The sequence below is a fragment of the Rana temporaria genome, chromosome 1 (assembly GCF_905171775.1).
Source record: "Rana temporaria chromosome 1, aRanTem1.1, whole genome shotgun sequence".
Taxonomy (NCBI): domain Eukaryota; kingdom Metazoa; phylum Chordata; class Amphibia; order Anura; family Ranidae; genus Rana; species Rana temporaria.
The window spans coordinates 145,493,005-145,507,391 of record NC_053489.1 but is presented as its reverse complement, the minus strand read 5'-3'; the positions used below and the strand labels follow the sequence as shown (position 1 = coordinate 145,507,391).

At 44.5% G+C, this 14,387-nt stretch overlaps 1 protein-coding gene across 5 annotated transcripts in view; it reads left to right on the top strand.

The window, feature by feature from the left end:
• SEMA6A (semaphorin 6A) overlaps positions 1-14,387 on the top strand; it is a 283,298-nt gene that overhangs the window by 121,222 nt on the left and 147,689 nt on the right. For all 5 annotated transcript variants that reach the window (XM_040343921.1, XM_040343913.1, XM_040343886.1 and 2 more), the window contains exons 4-6: positions 2,728-2,788; positions 6,433-6,495; positions 8,229-8,330. In XM_040343921.1, coding sequence (XP_040199855.1) covers positions 2,728-2,788; positions 6,433-6,495; positions 8,229-8,330 — 226 coding nt within the window. The remainder of the gene's footprint in view (positions 1-2,727; positions 2,789-6,432; positions 6,496-8,228; positions 8,331-14,387) is intronic.

The window sequence follows — 14,387 nt, the reverse complement described above, 5'->3', positions numbered from 1 at the left end:
ATTTAATATACATCACATAATAACATGGTAACATAATGGCATGTAAATTGATGATATTGACACAATAATAGTAATAAAAACACCAGACTCAAGGATCCATGCATATTTAATAGTAACAAAACCATGACACATTTGTAAAGGGCCAGCATAGGATATTAAAAAAAATAGTTGGTGACATTCTTGATTTAATGATCATAGTAGCATCTATGTAGCTTGACGCGTTTTAACCTCCAATCTTCAGGAACAGATGTAATATCGCTATCTATAAAAAAAATTGGTAAAATATATTAAGGGCTAACCAGATGACAGGCAGAGGGGGGAAAAAGGAATATATATTGGACTAAGGATAGTGACCTTAAATCATCCAATGTTACTCACAGAGGACCTGTGTGTGTGTGTTTGTGCGTGAATGAAGGATGCCAAGGGCTGAAACCAACCGGTGGACTATTTGCCCAATGGGTCACCACCAAGGCAGTGACCCCATGGGCAAATAGATGGAGCACCACTAGGAAATGGATATCCCTGGGGAATGCTCCACCATAAAGCTTAAAAAGTGATATAGCCACATCACCATGCACCTAAAATAAAGAGTAACTGTGAAATTTATTCGTGAAAAAGTCATAGTAATCAATATAGGCAAAAGTGTACTAATACTAAAAAGGTATACTTACGGTGGTATATTGATAGTGAACCTAATGGTATGTGTTAATAATAAATAACCACGTGACAGTGTTAACCAGTTTAGGGAATAAATTAAAGATAATTAAACAAACACCCACACCAAGGGCCAAAATAATGGGGGGACAAAGACAGAGTATCTGCCCTAGTATTACCGTGTGATTCCATATAGACCGAATGGTGCACACTGACATGATGCCCAACAGGTAATATAATATCCAACTAGGAGGAGTATAAATACTCCAATGCCGCAGATGGGTGACCGCCAACATCGCATGGGCGGCTGATTGGAAGGAGGGCATCCTCCACCTGAGCAGATCGCGCCAATCTGCAGTTGGCGCCAATTCCCTCATGGCAGATGCCTGGATGTTAAACACATTTGATGTCAAAGGTCAACATCACACGCCCGACGCTGGGGTTGTGGCATCGATGTGCAATGGGATGTCTACCTGAACCCCCATGTCACAAGGGGTGGAGAGGGAAGGGGAGGGCTCCCAGTATGCATTGTATCTCCCGGGTCTAGCAACTAGGGATGGAGGCACCTGACGTTCTATGTCTTGGCCTCAAAGTTCCAAACCTCTTTCCATTTATCCCTGGTGAAGTTCTCATCTTTTACCTACCACTGGAAACTTAAAGCGGTGGTTCACCCTGCAGAACAACATTGTTGCATACAATTCGGCATTGTAGCGCGAGCTACAGTATGCCGGTCTTAATTTTTTTATCGCCGTACTCAGTGTAAACGTACATCGTAGATTCCGTCTGCCGCGGGGAATGGGCGTTCCTTTCAAGAGGGAGGGTGATTGACGGCCGGCTCTGGCGCGTCACGCTCCCCGAAGACAGCCGGAGTAGGTCTCGGCTCTTCAATGCGCCTGCGCACAGACTATGCGCAGGCGCCGTGAAGAGCCAAGCCTATTTCGGCTATTTCCAGAGAAGCGTGACGCGCCAGAGCCGGCCGTCAATCACCTTCCGTCTGGATTGGAACACCCATTCCCCGTGGGCAGTCGGAATCTACGATGTACGATTACACAGTGAGTACGGCGATAAAAAAATTAAGACCGGCATACTGTAGCTCGCGCTACAATGCCGAATTTTAGGCTAGAAGAAAAAAAATAAATGTTTTTTTATTTTATAGGGTGAACCCCCGCTTTAATAGCCCAAATCAGATTGGTTACTGTTGGTAAGAATAAGCGTGGTGTCTTCAACCTGGCATTTTTGCATTTCATTCGGGGAATCAATGGTTTGGTTTTCCTAGCATCTCTATCCAAATGGACATTCTTTTCTTGTACTGTATTTGCATTTGCTGTTCATGGGTAACTTCCAGCTACCCTGATTTCCTTTCATAGCCCAAAACAATTAACTGGCTTTTATACTAATAAGCCCTGTTATATGTTTATATGATTGTGTTAGATTGTATGATCCTTTAATTAACTACTGGATGATTTTCTTTTTTTGAACTGAAAGGTAAAGCATGCCATACTAGCATATTATGTGAAGCTTACCTGAAAACAAAGCATTATAGTGATGTGTGGTCACTGCTGAAGGCCACTTCCATCTTCACCTGTTTTCCTTCTGGGTCCACGGATTCCGCTGTGTGACTGGCCGGAGCTGAGATGACATCCTTTCGGAGCATGCACAGGGGAGCCACCATTTACGACACTGGACTGGCACCACCCGGCCATTCCTTCAGAGCGCAGATTACATTATCGGATGCCTATACAGTATATATCTTCTGAACAGTGCTTGTTTAGAGATATTTACAGTACCTATAGGTAAGCTTTATTATAGGCTTACCTATGGGTACAAATGGGAGTATAGACTGATGTGAATTGTTCAGTGTAGGATGTATAAGCACTGTGAAATTTGTGAGCACTATAATACTTTTTTTTTTTTACTTTTTTAAGTTTGTAACCTACTTACTGTATATGTTTTGTGAAATATAAGTTGCTGTATAGTATAACAATTGAAATGTATAAACCTTCATGTTTTTCAAATTTTAGTTAAGATAAATCAATGCCCATTTATGGTAATCTTCTTTCCCTTTCTTTCCAGGGATCACATTTATACGATAGACCTGGACACATCACAATCAGATGAAATCTATTTCAGCAAAGTAAGTGTTTGGGGGTGGAAGGTTCTGCAATATTGGGTGTGATTGTTGCAACCTTTTTATATAATAGGTGCACGTTATGCATATTATTGCTGGTGCACAGAGATTTTCTTGTGAGTTTTAAGATAAATTACATTTCCTTAGAGCTCCAATCTCCTGATCATCTTCCATTCCTTGCCCATTATGCATTAGTAAATTGTTAGACAAGCTGCTGTCCTGTAACTGAATATCCAAAAGACCCATTATACTATGACCTCTGTAGGCAATGCATGCTGTGACTTGCAGTTCCTATAGATCACCTGTTAATAAATAAAGATAATAAAAATCATAACCGTAATATTAACAGTACAGGTTTACCTCACTTTTAAGGTGCTCAACTAATACAAAGCTAGTTCACCCTGAGGAAGTATGTAGCTGGGGATTCAGATTTTACTGCCCCCTCCCCTATCCTGGCACCCAAGGGTGTCTGTCGCCAACCCTGCTAGCCAGCAACGTCTGGAGACGGGGTTCCTGTCCCTAGGGAAGACGGGGTTCCTGTCCCTAGGGAAGACGGGGTTCCTGTCCCATGCATCCCCCCACCCCACAAACACAAGCAGCAGAGATCAACATCACAGGGCTGGATCTGCTGAAGTTAACACTTCACATTAACAGGCTGGTGATTGGTTGCTAGGATCGCCCGGCAACCAAGCACCTGCTGTTTATTGAAAAGGTAAACTCCAACAGTTTCCGCCCCCTTCTAGCCCTGTGATAATGAAGAGGACAGCTACAAAAATGTCTGTGGGCTGGTTGCCGGTGAATTAATCACGAACACTGACGGGCTGGACATTCAGCGGTGTCGGGCCAGGTGTGGCCTGTGGGCTGCTGAAGCATATTTTAAGACCGAAAATACAGTTATTTAATAGCTGGATTTGTGAAAAGACTTCAACTCCTGCTCTCATGTTGCCTTGATGGAAATGTCTCAGAATGCCCGCAGGATTATTCATCAAATGGCTTTCATCCAGCTGAGTTATGCATTTGCATTATGTGTTAACATTTACTTAAAACACAAACAGCCATTTTAGCAATGTTTTGTCTTGCTGTTAAGTGATTGCCTTAGTGCAATGCTTTTACTCCTTGGCTATCAACGTGATGCATTGCATAAGGCACACCATCTCATACAGTACTTTTTATAAAGATTTCAAAAGAGTTAAGAACTTTTCAATAACTGGGCAGGTTCAAAACAAAGTGACTGTATTCTATTTTTTCCTGAGTTTACATTGTTTTAATTATGATATTTGGTGTTTATATTAAAATTGGGAATTCATATTTCTGGAGAAACGTATGTGCAAGGATTGAAACATATGTTCAATGCATATAAGTGGCAAAGAATGGGGCGAGGTCGGAATGCATATTCCCAAGGTCAAAAGTCTGCATGAATTGTGAGTGCAGCCGCTTAATGCCTTCAGCAACTCTAGAAAATATTTATGTTGGTAGCTTGGAACAGTGTAAGAGCTGAGCTTTTACTAAATGCATTATTGGCCCTATCAATATTGTGCTGGAATAAAAAAAAAAGTTTCAGGTAGCTCACCATTTTATTACATATGCTCTCACTTAGCTACAGACTGAAGTCGCCTTTTGGGCTGCACATTTTTCTCCTACCCCAGGATGTGAGATGGATGGTAGCTTGCAATGGTCAGGGTTTTTAATACCTGCTCTGTATATTCAAATGGCTTCACTCTTGGTGCCTAGGGCATGTAGGTTTCCCCACTGCAGGCCATTCTTGCCCCTTTTTTTCCCCCACAACTGTATTTTAAATCTGTCATTGCATAATCATCTTGTTGGTTTTGCCAACAAGTTGGTTGTCAGAAAATGCTGATACCCTCAGATAAATGCAGAGTAAATGTTTAGGGTTGTTCGAATATGTTTGAAAATTGTTCTCCTATCTCAGTACAAATAAAGCAAAAATGTTGGAATATTCTAAAAGGGTTTACATGTGTGCTTAGGTGCATCAAGAAATAAAAAATAAATAAAAGGTCATGCGGTTGGTTTGTTTCTAAAGTTTCTGAATATAGATGAGCTTAGGCATGTTTGGATGCTCTTCTAAGCCTTCCAGAAACTTGTCACATGTAGTGGCTACACGTATACTTTGCCCCCACACATGACTGGTCCATTACAGGTGACAGCTTCCTGGTATGCTTGGCCACGTGGGTTCACAAGAGATTATCCAAACACAAAATAGGAAAGACGACGACAAATAAAATCAAGTGGTCCATCAAGTCTGCCTCATTTGTGTGTGTGTTTATATATATATATATATATATATATATATATATATATATATATATATATATATATTTGTCCCAATTATATCTGAATCCACTTACTGTTGACTGACTCAGCACCTCTTCTGGAGGTCTATTCCAAGTATCAGCTACTCTTTTATGGTAACAATACTTTCCAAGATTTATGTTACACTTGCCTCCTGCTAGTTTAAGGTCATGTCCCCGTATTTTTGTACATGGCTTCATAGAAAATACTGCCCTCCGGAACCTTATTTACCCCCATGATGAATTTAAAGGTTTCAATCAGGTCTCCCCTTTATCTTCTATACTCTACATATTGCATTCCAGAAGTCTCTCCTGATATGTTTTATCCCTCAGACCTTTCACAGTATATTTTTACTGGACTCTTTGTAAATAAATGGACACAGTATTCTAAATAAGGTCCAACTAAAGGTCTATGTAGGGGAATCAGGACTTCTGATTTTTTATTTCTCCCGATGGCGACCCCTCTAGTGATGCATACTAGAATTATTGTGGTCAGGTACCTTGTAAGGTATGATTTTAAGCAAAACTAATCTAGGAAAAGGCTTTGATTGGATACACCCCAACACTAACCCATCTTAACACCCCTCCGCTATATAGTAAGTAACATCTACAAGCACTGGTTAGTAATCCTATACATCATCTTGAATATGCATCACTCCAAAGTCTTAGCTATTCTATAGAAAATGGAGCTCACATCAAAGACGCAGAAATCCGCCTTTGGAATGCTGAGCATCTCTTTCTTCAACTTTGTACTTCTCAGTGTTATTATGCTGATGATGTGAAACTCTACCCAGGGATTTCTATATGGCCTGCTAGAGCTGCATGCCTCATTAGCATATTGCTATGCCTGTGGTGCAATGAGCTACTAGGAGAACGATCATAAAGCCATCCCTTGATACAGACAACTAAGTGTGTCATATCTGTGCCTCTATTCATTGCGATACCATTTTTTTTTCAGACTGACATTTTTACCTCTCCCACGTACAATAGTTTGTTATTAGTGACACACAAATGTAAAGCAGTAAATACATTTTATCCTGGTCTACAGAGTAAAGAGGCAGCAAAGCAAGCTTTACAGACAGGCAATCAACAACTGACACAGCCTTGCACGGCGGTATTGCCCAAGTGACCAAACACCTGTCAAAGAGAACATGTTGGACATTTCAAACCTTGCATTATAAGATGCCTTAAATATATGACAATTAATCACAAGGGAGACACTTGCATCGTTTAAACCTCTGTCCTGCAGCTTGTTTCCCAAATTCAACTCTGACATTAAAAATCAAACACATGGCAGTCTCTGGAGTCCTAATTGATTTTCTTTTCACCTGATCTTTGCAGAAACTGACATGGAAATCCAAGCAGCCGGATGTTGACACCTGCAGAATGAAGGGAAAGCATAAGGTAGGCAGTTTCCATTTCTCTGCCTGACACCAAAGGTTACCCTTTAGACACTTATCTGTGCTGGGAGTCTGTGATGTGGTATGGATCACAGCACACACTGCTCCAGCGGTAATTATTTTTTCAATTAGCTTGGTGACTCTAAATTGCAGAACAGTGTCTTGTTTACTGATAAATATCATGTTAAAATAAATCCTGCACAAGACCCTAGGAATGGGATTAGTATTAATAGAAGGCAAAGTGCAGCACTGTGTTAGCCGAAAAAATTTAACTTTTCTTTTTTAAACGAAACCTCAGCCAAAAGACTGGTATCCATGATATTCTTCTGAAAATGCTAGTACACATGGGCTGAATGTCGGGTGACATCGGCAAGTTTAATGGCAACTGCCTGGCATTCGGCCCATGTGTATGGCAGCTGGTCCAACAGAAGCTGGCTAAAATGGCTTTCGAAGGGTCATGACCGAAAACTGTCCAACTGACTCCCGACCAGTGTTTTCAGCCAATGGCTAAGTGCGCTGACCAGAGTGTTCTGGGGGGTTGTCCCTCTGTTAGAACATAATAGCACAGCAGGGGTGATCCAACCCGAGCTGTGAGGCCCCGTACACACGACAGAGGAACTCGACGTGCTTGGCACATCGAGTTCCTCGTCTCGTTTTGGGATGAAGCCGCCGAGGAGCTCGGCGGGCCGCCTTCTCCTATAGAACAACGCGGCCAACGAGAAAATAGAGAACATGTTCTCTATTTTCTCGTCGAGCTCCTCGGCGGCTCCATCGAGCCAAAACTGTACAGACGACAGAGATTCTCGGCAGAATCCGGGTTTTGACCGAGTTTCTCGGCGAATTCTGCCGAGAAACTCTGTCGTGTGTACGAGGCCTCAGTTTTTCAGTGGGTTGAATGAAAAAAAATTTTTTTTTTTTTTTTTTTTGCTTGTTGGGGCCTGTCTGTGCTGGTGAAACATTCTCACCAGGTTGGAGGTGAGGGAAACTCTCTTCAGATGGTCCACTAAGAAGGGTTCAGCTAGGGACACACTTTGAACTGAGGTTTCCCTAAAGAGTGCATTTAATGATTTTTCAGAAGTTTATACTGTCATTTCATTGCATGATTAATTGAAAAATTTAATTTTCAGCAGCTCTTTGAAACAGAATTCTGTATCATTCTGCCCCATACTGACTACTAATAAAGTGACAGCCTGGTGCGTCGTGCCTGGCATTTAATAACTTCCTATTAATAATTAACGATTAAAGCCACCCAACTGGAACTCCCCTGGTTACAAAGAAAGGCATTGATATTCACGGGCCAGAATAGTTTGCTATAACTCATTATGATGATGATGATGATGATGAAAATGACTGACTGAAGTAGAATAGGGTGCCCATACAAGAGTTAACCCATGAGCCAAAATGGCTATCAATCTCATGTCTTTGGTAAGCCCACAGTTGCTGTCTGACGAACTCATTAGAAACTCTGCTTTAAGCAAGATTCTTACCCCTGAGATAACTGGTGTCGGTAGTAGTATATGGCCCCATCTCCTTGGATGATGCATGCATGTCTGACTGCCTTCATAATTTATGGACTGCTGCACTATGGGACACCTAATCATGGCTGGGTAAACAAGAATGTTGAATGGAATCGTGTTAGGTTAGACAAGGTAGAATGGATACACTAGTTGATGTAAAGGCATCTTGAAAACTTGCTGTGCTGAACCTAAAAATACATATTTGTTTTCTTATCTGCAGGATGAATGTCATAATTTTATTAAGGTTCTACTAAAAAGGGATGAAGAAACATTGTTTGTCTGTGGAACAAATGCCTTCAATCCTGCCTGTAGAAATTATAGGGTGAGTATTTTTACCTGTTTCATTTATTTAAGATCTAAATAAGGTTAACAGAGCTGACTGTAAAATTTAGAACACTAATGTGCGTAAATGTATTTATTTCTTACAGGTATATGTATAGTGGTGACAGTTTACACAGTGCTTTACGGTGCATACAAAGGAGTTCTTGATAAACCAAGCTGTAAAAATACACGCGTTTTAGCGAAGACATTTTTATTATTATTATTATTATACAGGTTTTATATAGCGCCAAAAGTTTGCGCAGCGCTTAACAAAATAAAGCCAGACATTACAGTTACATTACAATTTGGTACAAGAGGTATTAGAGGGCCCTGCTCATTAGAGCTTACAATCTAAAAATGGAGGGTCAATTGATACAAAAGGTAATGGCTGTAGGGGATGAGCTGATGGAGGAAGGAAAACAGTGTTAGTTAGAAGCAGGATAGGCTTCTTTAAAGAGAAGAGTTTTCAGGGATCGTCTTAATATGGATAGATTAGGGGACAGTCGGACAGATTGTGGTAGGGCGTTCCAAAGGATGGGAGAAGCTCTGGAGGCGAGCTAGGGAGGAGGTGACAAAGGAGCTAGAGAGCAGGAGGTCTTGGGAGGACCGAATAGAGCGGCTTGGTTGGTATTTTGGGACTAGGTTAGTGATGTAGCTGGGGGCCGAGTTGTGGATGGCTTTGCAAATTACAACTTCTAACTGAAATTATGACAATTAATGTAAGACCATAACAGGCTTTTAAATTAAGGGTGCAACAAAGTGTGGAAACGCAAAGCAACCAATCAGAATTTAGTTTATGTAATTAAATCCAGTACTTGACCTTAAGAAAATACAATTGAAATAAATGCAATACTGGGGGCCATATCCGAGTGTAAGGCCTCGTACACACGGCCGAGGAACTCGACGTGCCAAACACATCGAGTTCCTCGGCCAGTTCAGCCCTGAAGCCGCCGAGGAGCTCGGCGGGACGAGAGCTCCCATAGAACAACGAGGAAATGGAGAACATGTTCTCTATTTCCTCGTCGAGCTCCTCGTCGGCTTCCTCGGCCGAAAGTGTACACACGACCAGTTTCCTCGGCAGAATTCAGCCAGAAACTCGGTCGGAAGCTGAATTCTGCCGAGGAAACTGGTCGTGTGTACGGGGCCTAAGGGTTTGTTCACATGAGCAGTGCCCTCTGAAGAGCAATACATGTGATATCGTCTCCTCACCACTAGTCCTGTATATGTGGCACTACCATGCCACAGTGACTTGCAGGTGGTTGCAGCACAGCCCCATAGACTTGCATTTGGCAGCAGTAATGTCTGCTGTATGCGGAATGCTGTTTGTTTTTTGTCACGGCCACTAATCACAGCATTGCACCCATGGTATATGTACAGTGGCTGCATGTCAGTGTTCAGGGGACGGTAAAAGAATCCATGACAATATCACCTGGCTACTTGTGTGACAGAGCGGAGTGGAGAAGTGGAGATTAACAAGGACAGGTATGCTTTTTACAGGCTTCCTTATCCACAGCTGGATGCAATGACAGGTTGACACTGTCCATGGCTGTCCACGTGAAATTGCTCAAGGATTGATTACATTGGTTAGGAAGGATGAGCTGCTCTGTATGCAAGCTGTTTGCATCCAGGACTGCTTAACTGACCTTAACCGCCATGTGCAATTAAATGTGGACAACTGAAGAGTTTCTCATTCATTTGCACAGGTTGGGCAGTCACAGGTGATTGTATGTGCCACAATAATACGCTAATCTGGGCAGTGTATGAATAGCTATGTGAATGAGCCCTTATTGTTTGCTATGTATGGGACTGTTTAAATCATGTGAACCTGCAAATAAATGTACCAGTGCCATTAAGAGAAGTATGGTCAAAATCATCGGCTAACAGCAGGCTGAAGTCGGCTGCGTCGGGTGATGTCACAGAGCCACTCCAGCCTCTGGAGGGATCCCAACAATAATGTTGGGATCCATTCGGATGCCCTACAGCCAGTCATTCTTGCCTGGTGCTCCAGTGAGCGCTGGAGGTGCAGAGCAGAGACTGAAGGTGACCGTTTTCTGCTTAGAGCGAACCTGGGAACTGAGCAATTGGTGATTATTGATTGCTCAGTTCTTAGGCTTAGAGCTGGTGAGGGACAGGTGCAGGATTGGAGCAATGCTGCAGTAGGTATGTATGTTTATTTTTTTTACAATTCCCACACTTCCCCTGTTCTGTCCTCTGAAGCAAAACGCCTGTTGCTCAAAAAGGTACATGAGCTTCTTTTTGGCAGATTGGGCCCCATAGACTTTAATGGGAATGCCTTAAAGGAGCATTTCTTTTCCGTACATCACGGGACACAGAGCGGCATATTCATTACTATGTGGGTTATATGGAGTACCTTCAGGTGATGGACACTGGCAATCTCAAACAGGAAGTCCCCTCCCTATATAACCCCCTCCCATAGGAGGAGTCCCTCAGTTTTTTCGCCAGTGTCTTAGGTGTTGGTCACAAGAAGTTTGCCTCCAGGTCCTTGAGACTAGGCAGACTATACCGGATCTGTCCAAAGTGCCTCAGAGCCAAAGTGGACAGTACCCGGGCCCCAAGTCGTGGGGTTTCGCCTATAATGCCTCTTTTCAAGGGGCTGGATCCTGGGCCCAGAACTTTGAGCTTTCTAAAGTCCAAAAGGTACTGTTGCCAGGATGCTGTATAGGTCCAGGGCAGTGGTGTTCCAGCAGGACCCGGGTCCCTGAAGGTCTAGTACAGAACCCACGGAGATGGGGGAAGATTGGGCCTCTTGCTTTTTGCAATACCCTGCAGCGTGGAGCAGGTAAGAGGGGGGCCTGCGGAACTTGGTTCGTCGGCAGGTCTCTCAGGGGGAAGTCTAGTTGGGTTAGCCTGGGATGCTCTGCATTGGCAAACTTTACCACTATGTCTGCTAGACAGGATGGTCACCTCCCATTACTAGCATACTCCCCCACCCCCACGGACTGTGTTGCTGGTGGCTGTCCCGCATGGTTGTTGGGGGGTAGAGGCTTTTTGCCTGGTTCTAGGACAAGTAGGGCAAGCCCACCCCCCGTTATCTCTCGGCTTAAGGCCAGGGGCTTACCTGTATTTAGGTGCGTTTTCCCCTACAGCTCTGGTCCTCGGACGCCGCCGGCGTGCTGCTCCTCTCCTCATGCTTCCCTCTGGGACGCGCGCGCGCGCATGATGTAGATGCGCGCGGAGGGGGCGGGGAGCGTCGTGACGTCGGCGGGGAGAGAGGGGCGTTCCCCCCTCGCTGTTATCTTGAGCAGCTCTGTCCTCCGGTCAGTGCAGGATTCGTCTGCTGACTGGAGGAACTCAGAGCGGGACACAGAGCGGAGCAGGGTGACACCTAGTGGCGGTAAAAGAGACCTGTTTAGGTCTGGAGCTAAGCTCCTCACTGACTAAAGGGAGAAGATAGGAGATGTTCCCCTGATTTTCTCTATTAAGCCAAAGGTCTTTTGACAGCATTCTGGCATTTACACAGTCCCATTAAAGTGCAAAAAATTTAAATATTTGAAAAAAAAAACCAAAAACTAAAAACAAAGACAAAACGGAAAAAAAAAAAAAAAAATTTCTTTCAGGGAAAGGTCTGCACTACCTTCCCATTGGCTTATAAGGTTTCCTACCTTAAGCTACCTATATTTTTTTGTTGTTCTCCTTGCTACAGCAGTCAGTTGTTAGTAGCGGAGTCCCTCGGTATTGTATTATGGGCCCTAAAGGTTCGGGGACTAAAGGTGCTAAAAATGCAAAGAAACAGAAGGGTTCCCCCTCTAGCTCGGAGGATCTTAATCAGGTTCTGTCCTCTCCTAAAAAGCTAGAAGATGCCGCCTTTGAGGAGCCATTAGGTGTGGTGGGTGCTGTGGCTGGCCCCATTCTGCCCGACCCAGTGTTTGTCACGCAGGATATGTTATCTGTCTCCCTGCAGGGGTTAGAACAGAGGCTGACTACTTTTCTTACTAATTCTCTGGCAGCCAAAAAGCGGACTAGATCTCCGTCCCCTAAGTTGGTGTCCTCTGATGCTGAGATTCTCTCCCCAGAGGATTTAGAATCCCAGGAGGACCAAACGGAGCAGGGCCTAGAAGGTTCAGACATTGAGGAGTCCACTATTGAGGAACCCTTTTCGGTCTCTCAAGCTGAGAATCTGTGGGTACAGTCTTTAACGGACATGGTCCGCTCGGCTTTTAAGCTGCCCTCGCCAGGGCCTCAGATTCCTGCCGTGTCTTCTTTGGGCTCCTTAAAAGCACCATTAAGTAACGCAGTGTTTCCGGTTCACCCATTGTTGGAAGACCTGATCTTTCAAGATTGGGCCCGGCCCGATAAAATTTTTGTTCCTCCTAAAAGGTTTTCTGTTTTGTACCCTATGGAGGAAAAATTTTCAAAGAAATGGGTGCTTCCCGCTGTGGATGCAGCGGTCTCCTGCGTAAACAAATCTTTAACTTGCCCAGTAGAAAACATACAGATGTTCAAGGATCCGGTTGATAAGCGGTTGGAAACCCTTTTGAAGGCATCCTTTTCTACTGCAGGGGCAGTGGTGCAACCGGCCGTGGCTGCAATTGGCGTTTGTCAGGCGTTAAAAGACCAGACTAAGCAGATGCTAAAAGAGCTCCCGGCTCAGCAGGCACAGGATCTGGCCGACCTTCCCAGGGCTCTATGTTTCGCGGTGGATGCCATAAAGGACTCCATCCAACAAGCTTCCCGTCTGTCGCTATTCTTGGTGCATATGCGAAGGCTCCTGTGGCTAAAGAATTGGTCGGCAGAGACTCCGTGTAAAAAGCTGTTGGCGGATTTTCCCTTCCACGGAGGAAGGCTCTTTGGGGAAGATCTGGATAAGTACATACAGACGATATCTAGTGGCAAGAGTACTCTTTTACCAGTCAAAAGGAGATTTAGGGGTCCAGCGTTTAAGCGGCAGCAATCCCCAGCCCCAGGGCCCTCGGCCCCCAGGCAGTATCGACGGCCTCCCGCACGGTCAAACTTTGGTAATAAGTCGCAAGGGCAGGCCGCGGGTGGCAAGCGACCATGGGTCCGCAAGCCAGTTAAACCTGCTCCAAAGTCAGCGTTATGAAGGGGCGCCCCCACTCAATCGGGTGGGGGGCAGGCTTCGATTCTTTGCAAAAGTTTGGGAAGCCAAGATCCCCGACAAATGGGTTCTTTCCCTGGTGGCGACTGGTTACAAAATAGAATTTCGGGAGTTTCCCCCTCCGCATTTTCAGGAATCAAGAATTCCAAGCGATCCGGAAAAGAGGGCTGCCTTGCTAACAGCCTTGGATCGTCTTCTAAACCAAGGGGTAATCGTAGAGGTACCAGTTCAGGAGCACAAGCTAGGCTTTTACTCCAATCTGTTCATCGTGCCAAAGCCCAGCGGCGATGTAAGGCCCATCCTGGATCTAAAGATTCTAAACTCTTACCTGAGGATTCGGTCCTTTCGGATGGAATCCATACGGTCTGCCACCGCAGCCTTGCAGCGAAACGATTTCTTGGCCTCAATAGACATAAGAGACGCGTATCTTCATGTTCCAATTTTTCAGGGTCATCAAAAATTCCTACGCTTTGCTATCGCAGGGCGCCACTATCAATTTGTGGCTCTTCCTTTCGGGTTGGCTACTGCCCCCCGTGTGTTTACGAAGGTCCTGGCCCCCATCTTGGCCAATCTAAGGACCCAGGGAATCTTGTTACTGGCCTATTTGGACGACCTCCTGATCATAGATCACTCTGCTCCGGGCCTGTGTCGAGCGGTAGCCCTTTCAGTTCAGTACCTCGAGGTATTCGGTTGGGTTTTAAACCAAGAAAAGTCGGCTTTACAGCCCACAAAACGATTGGAATACCTCGGCATGCTGCTAGACACGGAGCAGCAAAGAGTGTTTCTTCCTTTAGAGAAGTTCAAAGGGATCAAAGAATTGATCCAGTTGGTGTTAAGCAAAAGGCAGCCAACTATACGATTGTGCATGAAATTACTGGGAAAAATGGTGGCCACCTTCGAGGCAGTACCATACGCTCAGGCACACACTCGAATCCTGCAGGCAACCATCCTGTCTGCATGGAACAAAGATCCGCAACGCCT